The following is a 9,442-nucleotide window of genomic DNA, read 5'->3' on the forward strand; positions in this document are numbered from 1 at the left end:
CCAGCTTATTCTGCAACAGTTTAAGAGAGCAGTTGCAGTTGTCATGGGGTGAGGAACATTTTTCACTCCGCCGATTACATGTGAACACTCCAATCACAGTGTGGCGTTACTTGGTCTCTCCTCTCTCAGGGTGCGAAATTTTGAGATGGGGGACAAGTACAAAAAGGCCTGGGCCAGCGATTCTGATGGGACTGCAAGAGTCATCTCCAATCAGCCAAACAAGGCACAAAACAGCCATGAGATGCCCAGGGAGAGTGGTGGAGGAGAAGCATACATCACCAGGTAGGTCAGTCGGGAGGCAATGGGTGAGGCAAGCAGGACCTCCTCATCTTCCACCCCTGGGGAGACCCTTCACCTGAACGCTTGTTTGCTGGAAGTTGATTAGGTAATAACAGTAATTAGCATTTGCTGAGGTCTCCTTCAAACGGAATAATTGAGAATACTACTTCCCTCAGGATAACTAATGACTCGCGAGAAGATGAAATGGAAGAAAACTTGCAACAAGTGGGCAGTATCATCGGAAACCTGAAAAATATGGCCATTGATATGGGCAACGAGATAGAAGCTCAGAACAATAAAATCGATCACATTACTGAGAAGGTAACTTTGCATTAGTCCCTTATTACTTCCAGAGTGGAAGTAGCTTCCATTCTATGTGACAGAATGTGACTAGGTTCCTCAAGATCTTGACGATCTTCCTGAGAACTAGCTTGAAGTTTGAGAGCGAGCAAAGATTTTGGGGGGCATTAAGCAAAAGTGCTGGAGAAATCCAGCATGTCAGGCAGCATCTACAGGAAGTACAGTGAAGAGGAAGAGATGGGTGGCACACAAGTTGAGACAGCTGGTAAGATGCTTGTGTAGCAGGACAGGCAGAGAGGGCAAAATTGCTGCCATGGGGTTGAGTTGGAATGCAACAGGGACCCAGAGTTGAAAAAAGTGACAGATATAGGGCTAAAGGTTTTGTATTTAAATGCATGCAGCATAAGAAATAAAGTGGATGACCCTGTAGTATAGCTACAGATGGGCAGATAGGATGTTATGGCCATCACAGAGTAGTGATTAAAGGATGGATTTCATTAGGAACTCTATGTCCAAGGATACACAGTGTATCGAAAGGATAGGCAGGTAAGCAGAGGGGGCGGCTAAATCATTAGAAAGAGGTGACATAGAATCAGAATGTATAGAGATAGGTCGAGTTAAGAATGGCGAAGGATAAAAATAACACTGTTGACTGTTATGTACAGACCTCCAAACAGTTGCCGGGATGTGAACAACAAATTACAACAGCAAAGAGAAAAGGTGTGTTAGAAGGGCAATGTTATGGTAGTCATAGGGGATTTTGGATTGGGAAAACCAGGTTAGGACTGGATCTCATGAGAGAATGCCTACAAGATGGTTTTTAGAACAGCTTGTGACTGAACCAACCAGGGAAATGGCAATTCTGGATTGGGCATTGTGTAATGAACCAGAGTTGATCAGAGAGGAGAAGGTACCAAAATATGATGGAATTCACCCTGCAGTTTGAGAGGGAGAAACTAAACTCCAATGTGTCAGTGTATCAGTGGAATAAAGGGACCCACAGAGGTATGAGAGAGGAACTGGCAAAAGTTCATTGGAAATGTACCGTAGCAGAGAGGATGGGAGAGCAGCAACGGCTGGAGTTTCAGTGAGAAATAAGTGCAAGATAGATGTATTCCAAAAATATTTGAATGGAAATATAACACCACTGTGGCTGACTAAAGAAATCAAAGTCAAAATAAAGACAGAAGAGAAGGCACACAAGGAAGTAGAAATTAGTTGGAAGACAGAGGACAGGGAAGGTTTTAAAAGTGGACAGAAGGCAACTAAAAAGGTCATTAGGAAGGAAAAAATGAACTTTGAAAGTAGGCTATCAAATAATATAAAGGTTACAAAAAGCTTTTTAAAATATATTAACAGTTTAAAAAAAAAAGAGCCAATAGTAAATATTAGAACATTACAGCCCAGTAGAGGCCCTTTATCTCTTGTTGTTGTGCCAATCCATAATGTTTGGGACAAAGACACCTTTTTCCTTTATTTGCCCCTGTGCTCCAGTTTTAAATTTGTAATCAAACAATTCACATGTAATTAAAGTGCACATTCCAGATTTTATTCAAGGTTATTTATATACATTTTGGTTTGGCCATGTAGAACAGCACTTTTTATACACACTGTATTTGACAGCATATAACAGTCACTGGCATATAGGACCACCCCACACCCCTAGCTTAAGGTTTCAGGGGAAAAAATTGTTTGAGTTTACTTACCTCATTCAATTTTCTCAGGGGTCCCGTTGCTCCCTCCCTCCCTCCCTTCAATCAATCTCTCCCACAGTGCTTTGAGGGGAGCACTGGGCCTCAATAATCAGGCTTTGTTCGATGAGCTTGATCAATGAGGCCCAGCACTTCCCTCAAAGAACTGCGGGAGACAGCGCACGACAGGAGGGAGGGAGAGAGAGTGACGGGACCCCCAAGCAAATTGAATGAGGCACGGGGGGGGGGGGGGGGGGTGGGGGTGGTGGTAGTGAGTGAGTGGCCAGAGTTGTGCCAATGAAAGTCAAAGAAGCCATTGTGAGGCTGATAAACAAGAATAAAACAGTAACAGACATCGCCCAAACCTGAGGATTACCAAAATCAACAGTAATTGTAAAGGGGCTGGTGTTCCAAGGAAGACCCTCCTCTGCTGATGGAAGAAAGGTTCTCATCATAGTGAAGAAAAATCCCCAAATGTACGTCCAACAGATCTGAAAGACTCTTCAGGAGGCAGGTGTGGATGTGTCAATGACTCATGTCTGCAGAAGACTTAATGAACAGAAATACAGAGGCTACACTGCAAGATGCAAACCACTCGCCACTGAAAAGATGGCCCGATGACAGTTTACCAAGAAATATTTAAAAGAGCCTACGTAATTCTGGAAAAAGGTCTTGTGGACAGATGAGACCAAGATCAACCTGTATCAGACTGATGGCAAGAGCAAAGTGTGGAGGCATAAAGGATCTTCCACTTTGCATCTTGCAGAGTACCCTCTATTTCTGCTCATGAGGTCTGAGGACAGGAGTCATTGACACATACACATCAGCCTTCAGTGTTCCTGATCTGTCGGACGTACATTTGGGGATTTTTCTTCACGATGATGAGAATTCTTCTGTCATCAGAAGTGAAGGTCTTCCTTGGAACACCAGTCCCTTTGTGATTACTGAGCTCACCAGTACGCTCTTTCTTCTTAATGATGTTCCAAACAGTTGATTTTGGAATCCTAATCTCTTACTGTTTTATTCCTGTTTTTCAGCCTCATAAAGGCTTATTTGACTTTTATTGGTACAACTCTGCTCCTTGTGTTGAAAAATGGCAACTACAGACTCCGGAGGGTGGTTTGGGGGTGGGAATCAGAATGTGAGGGCAGACATTAGGGTAGAAGGACAAAAGTATGATCCTACATGCTGACAGTTGGTGAGGAAGGACAGGCAGTGGGCAAAACATAGATGTAGCCAGATAGAGGGTTTGAAATGTGTCTATTTCAACGCTAGGAATATTAGAAATAAGGGGGATGAACTTAGAGCATGGATCAGTACGTGGAACTATGATGTTATGTCTGTTATTGAAACTTGGCTGGGGTTTAGGTGTTTTAAAAGGAATAGGAAAGGAGTCCAAGAATCAGTGGATTCTGGCATCGTTCTGGAGGAGTGGAAAATTGTAAAAAGGGAGGGAGGCAGCAAAAAGGAAATTACAGACCTGTTAGCCTAACATCGGTGGTTGGGAAGGTGTTAGTCAATTGTTAAGGATGCAAGTGTGTAACAAGATAGGCCTAAGTCAGCATGGTTTTCTGAAGAGAAAACCTTGCCCGATCAACCTCCAGCATTTTTTGAGGAAACCATAAGTAGGCTAGATAAAGGACATGTAGTAGATGTTGTATCTTTTAACTTTAAAAAGGCCTGTGACTTTAAAAAGGCCTTTGACTAGATGCTGCATATGAGGCTGCTTCACAAACTGAAGCAAGGGTTAAGAAAGGGTTTAAGAAAGGGTTGATGTTAGAGAGGGTTGAAAGGTTTAGCATATGAGGAATGTTCAACAGCTCTGGACTGTATTCCTTGGAGTTCAGAAAAATGAGGGGGGGGACCTCATAGAAACATTTCAAATGTTGAAGGGCCTAGACAGAGTAGATGTGGTAAAGGTGTTTCCCATGATGGGGGAGTCAAGGATAACTTCAGGATTGAAGGGCACCCATTTTAAAACAGCATTTATTTAGCTAGAGAGGGGTGAACCTCTGGAATTTGCTGTCATAGTCGGCTATGGAGGCCAAGTCATTGGGTGGATTTGAGGCAGAGATTGAGGGTGTCAAAGTTTATAGGGGGAAAAAAAGCAGGGGAGTGGACTGAGTTGGAGAGTGAATCAGCCCATGATGAAATGGCAGAGAGAATTTGACTGGACGAATAGCTTACTTCTGCTCCTCTATCTTGTGGTCTTAAAGGGTAACCAATGAGCAAAAAGCAGGCAGGTGCCTGAATAAAAATGTGGGGAGGGAGAAATGGAAGGAAGCAGCAGCAGGTGCAAAGGTGGATATGGGTGGGAGGGCAGAAGAGAAAAAGAAACTGATGGGGGAGGGGGTAGCTCTCTGAGTGGAAAGGGAATGGGGTGGGAAGCTAGAGGAAAGGAGTCAGAGGGATAAGGAATGAGAAAGAAACGGGGAGGGTAGTTTTGGTCACTGGAGCCATTCCAATTCCAGGGAATAATGACAAGCCTATACATCAAAGAAGAGTACAGCAAGGATAGGCCTTTTGGCCCACGATTTATCCTGAACAAGAGAATCCTAAGTTAACCTAAACCTCTTTCTATCCCCCACATAGTAATTTGTCTTCTTGAAGCCTATTAAACTATACTAGTATATCTGTTTTCATCACAATTCCTGGCACTCCAATACCATGCACCTGTGTGTACTCTGTTTAAAAAAAAATCTCAAATATCTCTTTGAAACTCTTACCCTTATATATGCTCTATTATGATATTTTGAAGGTGGGAATTCTGATTGGCTACCCTATCGACACCTCTCATGATGTTATCAACCAACCTCTGCCCAACTTCTCCTTGTAACTCATTACCCACTGATACAAGCATCTTCCTGGGAAGTATTTCTGCACCCTCTCCAAAACCTCCACATCCTTTACATTAGTGAGGTAACCAGAATTTCACACAATACTCCAAGTGTGGCCTAACCAAAGTTTGACATAGCTGTAACACTTCTTCCTTGTACTCAATCTCCCACCCAATCTTTTATGTATTTTTTACCACCCTATCTACATATATCACCACTGTCAGGGACATGAACTTGGAGCCCAGATCCCTCTGTACATCGATTCTTTCAAGAGCCCTACCACTTTTCCCTACATTTGAACTCCCAAAGTGCAACACCTCACACTTGTCCAGAGTACACGCCACCTGCCATTTTTCAGCCCAACTGATACTGTTGTGTTCTTTGATAGCCTTTTACCTTGTCCACAGATCCACCAACCTAACTATTCAAGTTTTCATCCAACTCATTTACACAAGCGCAAACAATAGGCATCCCAGCTGAACACCACTGGTCATGGATCTCCAGCCAGTATAGCATCTATCCTCTGTTTTCAATGACCAAGATAAATCTGAATCCAAACTATCAACTCACTGTGGATCCCATGCATTTGTATCTTCTGGATCAGCCTGCTATCTTAACAAATGCTTTACCGACGTCTATTGTTGGAAGAAGTAAAATTAGGGCACGTCATCTGGGCCAAGAAATGGTGTCAGTGCCTTCTGGCTAGGAGCAGTCTCTTTGTCACTTTGACGTCTTTTATTTCCATAAATACCAGGAAGTAGTCCTTTTCACTGAGAAACACACTCTTGACATAAAGAAACTTAATCGAGCAAACTCAAGCTTGACTTTAAAAAGTACAAATCCAATGTTTAGCTCTGGTCCCCAGCTATGCCTGCCATGTTGTTGAGTATGTAAAACAGTCCTTGTTCCCATACTCCTCCAGTACCACACCCCAACTCTTTCTCCACCCACAGTAGTGCTGCCTCAGCTACTTGTTCAGGACTCCTCAATTTCATTAACTTCACTGCTAACATCTGCCCAGCACTGTTTTGGACATTTCTCTCTTCTTACTGCACCTCTCTGTCATCATCTCAGGAGACAGATTAGCCGCAGACAACTATTAGAAGCACACAGACTTCCACGGCTACCTGGCCATGACTCATCCCACCCTCTCTCACATAAGGACGCTGACTCTTAATCCTCACTTACCACGCACCAGGGTTTTCACCTCCCCACTTTTTTCTGCAAGAATCAGTATCTGCAAGACTCCCTGGTCCACTCTTTCTTCCTACCCACCTCTTGAGGCACCTCCTGCTTAATATCTCAGAGTACAAAACTTGTCCTGGCATTTCTGCCCTCACCTCCATCCAGGGCCACAACCAGACCTTCCAGGTGAGGTAGATGTTTACATGCACATTGTCCAATCTGATTCAGTGTACCCTGTGGACCTCCTCTACATCGGTGAGACCAAAGGCAGATTGGGTGAGGTCTTCACTCCATCAATCGGGTTACATCCCCTAACCATTCCTCACAAATGTGTCTGTCCTCCGCCTCATTCATCGTCAGGATAAGGCTTGGGGAACATATATTCTGCCTGGAACCAATGACACAAACATTGATGTTTTTATTTGACCTGCCCCCTTACCTCAGTCCAGTTCCACAGTTCACCTGCTTCCATTCTCACTTTTCTCTCTAACCTTTCCCCCCACTCCCCGCAGTCTCCTCACCTTCTGTCCTTTACCCTCTCACCTCTTGGACCCTCCGCTCCATCTTTTTTTATGCTTGATCTCTTCTCACTTTAATTTCAATATCCTGACACATCGCTCTCCATGGATGATGCCAGACCCTCCGAGTCTCAACAAAGAATCCCGTCCCAACACGGTGATCATTTCTCTCCACCAATGCTGTCTGAGCCTGAGTGCCTCCAGCTCGTCTTTGTTCACTTACGATTCTTGCATCTGTAGCTCTTGTGATTCTCTATGACCTAAAATGAGTTGTCATAGAAATAAGAAAATTACTCACAGCTTCTTTAATCTTTGCCATACTTCCCCTTTCAATGGGAAATGGAGTAACTGTATTTGGATTGCTACAGAATGCAAGTTTCTATAAGGTTGTTCTGAGTGGCTTAGCATCTCGATAAAAAACACATGGGTCTTGGTGAGAGAACCCTCCTCTTCATTGCCCTGTAAATCCTTCCTGCTAGATATTGAATTGTCTATTGTCACATGTACCAAGGCACAGTGAGAAGCTTTACTTTTACAAGCTATGTTGGCAAGCTTCCAAATAAAAGAGAAGCAGGGGGTGGGGGTTGGGAAGGTATGGTCACAAAGGTAGGAGGTGACAGATGGAGAAGTGAGGTAAGGGACAGCAGGGATCAAGAGGAGGAAAGAAGGGAGGGGGGAAGAGGAGAGCAGGTTAGCAAGAACCAGAAAATTTGATGTTAATGCCATCTGGCTAGAGAGTGCCCAGACGGAAAATCAGGTATGGACAAGGGGAGTCAGGATAGAGGTCAAGATCAGTTTTACAGCATAGAAACGGGCCCTTCTGAGCTTATGCTTACCAAGTTGTCTGCCAAACCTGGTTCCATTTGCCTGCATTTGGTCCATAATACTCTAAATTAAGGGAGTATTGTGAGCAGTTTTGAGTTCCTTATTTAGAAAGAATCTGCTGACGTTGGAGGGTGCAGAGGAGGTTCGCAAGGATGATTCCAAGAACGAAAGGGTTATTAAAAGAGAAGCACTTGACAGCTCTTGGTCTGTACTCATTGGAATTTAGGAGAATGGGGGCGGGGGGAATCTCATTGTAACATTTCAAATGTTAAAAGGCATGGAACAGAGAAGATGTAGGAAGGTTGTTTCCCATAATGGGAGAGTGTAGAACAAGAGGACACAACTTCAGGATTGAAGGATGTCCGCTTAGAACAGAAACGTGTAGGAACGTCTTTAGACAGAGGATGGAAACTCTGTGGAATTTGTTGCCACAGGTGGTTGTGGAGGCCATGTCATTGGGTGTATTTAAGGCAGACATTGATAGGTTCTTGATTATCCAGAGCCTCAAAGGTTATTTTGAAAGGTTGTGGGGGTGGGGTGGCAGACAGTAGGGCTGAGTGGGAAAATTGATCAGCTCATGATTTAATGGTAGGGCAGACTCAATGGGCTGAATAGCCTATTTCTGCTCATATGTCTTGTGGTCTAACTAAATCTTTCCTATCCACTTGAGATAAGTTCAGTGGGATGAGAGCAGGCATAAGTAAAGGAGATACCAGGATGATCCTGTCTGTGGGGAATTGCAGGTTTGGGACACTACCAGGTTGGAGTCTGTGACCTGATGTGATTACAGTGTGAGAAACAGCAGCCCCAGTGTTAGGTGGAGCCATGCTTCAGGGTAGCACGAGGAGATATATAACCAAGAGCTGTCTGGACTCTGGAAGCTTAATTGAGAATGAAAGTAGGCAATTTTGCTGGATAAACTCTGGGCTAGAATTAAGGGCAATTTTAATGTGAAGCCCAAGGATAGATTGGATAGGTGCAACTGTTCTCTTTAAAGGGAAGTATATTAATGAGGAGTCTGATAGTACAATTTGAGCCAAATGGGATTACTGTACAAAATAAAGGGGAAGAGAATTGAACGACATGAAGGACTGTCGCAGCGTATAGGTTGGTATCTGGAACACTGTCTTCCATTATGGCCTTTGAGGGTATTGGGTAAAAGGTGAGAAACATTGTAAAAGGATGGGGGAGTCCCAAAACTGGAGGACATGGGTTTAAGATGGTGAATGAAGTTAAAGGGGACCTGAGGGACAACTTTTTCCAGAGGGTAGTGTATATATGTAGAATGAGCTGCTCGAAGGAGTTAATACAATAACAGGTGTATGACACTAAAGCTGTGGAGGGAATTGATGACCGATTCAGACAAGTGACTAATTTTCAATCAATTGTCCAATGCTTATGTGGCTTGTAGCTAAGGGTTCCTGAACCGCCACAACTGTAACCATAATTGGAGGACTGACCAAAAAAGAACTTCTGATAACTGAGACTTTGTTTCTAACCATCCCTTGCCTTTGTATCTTTTTCCAAGTGGAATGTGCTCAGATAGGTTCCTGGTTTGGCCAAAGGGCCTGTTTCTGTGCTGTCCAACTAAATCAAATTCTGGAGATGGAAGGACAGTGTGCCTATGGTACAGTCGGCATAAATATGATGGGCTCCTTGCTTCACCTATTCATTTTCACTTTAGATAGGATAGTGTAAATTGTAGCTGATTAAAAATTATTCCCCTCCAATTTCATTGTGGTCAAGTCTGGGGCTGTTGGATTAATTGGGTGTGAGCATGAACATTCTACACTCTTGTTTTTAACAG

General features: G+C 43.7%; 1 protein-coding gene across 2 annotated transcripts in view; it reads left to right on the plus strand.

Annotated features, from left to right (window-relative positions):
• LOC138754218 (synaptosomal-associated protein 23-like) overlaps window positions 1-9,442 on the plus strand; it is a 47,729-nt gene that overhangs the window by 37,096 nt on the left and 1,191 nt on the right. For both annotated transcript variants that reach the window (XM_069918140.1, XM_069918142.1), the window contains 2 exons: window positions 130-282; window positions 456-600. In XM_069918140.1, coding sequence (XP_069774241.1) covers window positions 130-282; window positions 456-600 — 298 coding nt within the window. The remainder of the gene's footprint in view (window positions 1-129; window positions 283-455; window positions 601-9,442) is intronic.

The sequence above is a fragment of the Narcine bancroftii genome, chromosome 2, assembly GCF_036971445.1.
Source record: "Narcine bancroftii isolate sNarBan1 chromosome 2, sNarBan1.hap1, whole genome shotgun sequence".
NCBI classification, from domain to species: domain Eukaryota; kingdom Metazoa; phylum Chordata; class Chondrichthyes; order Torpediniformes; family Narcinidae; genus Narcine; species Narcine bancroftii.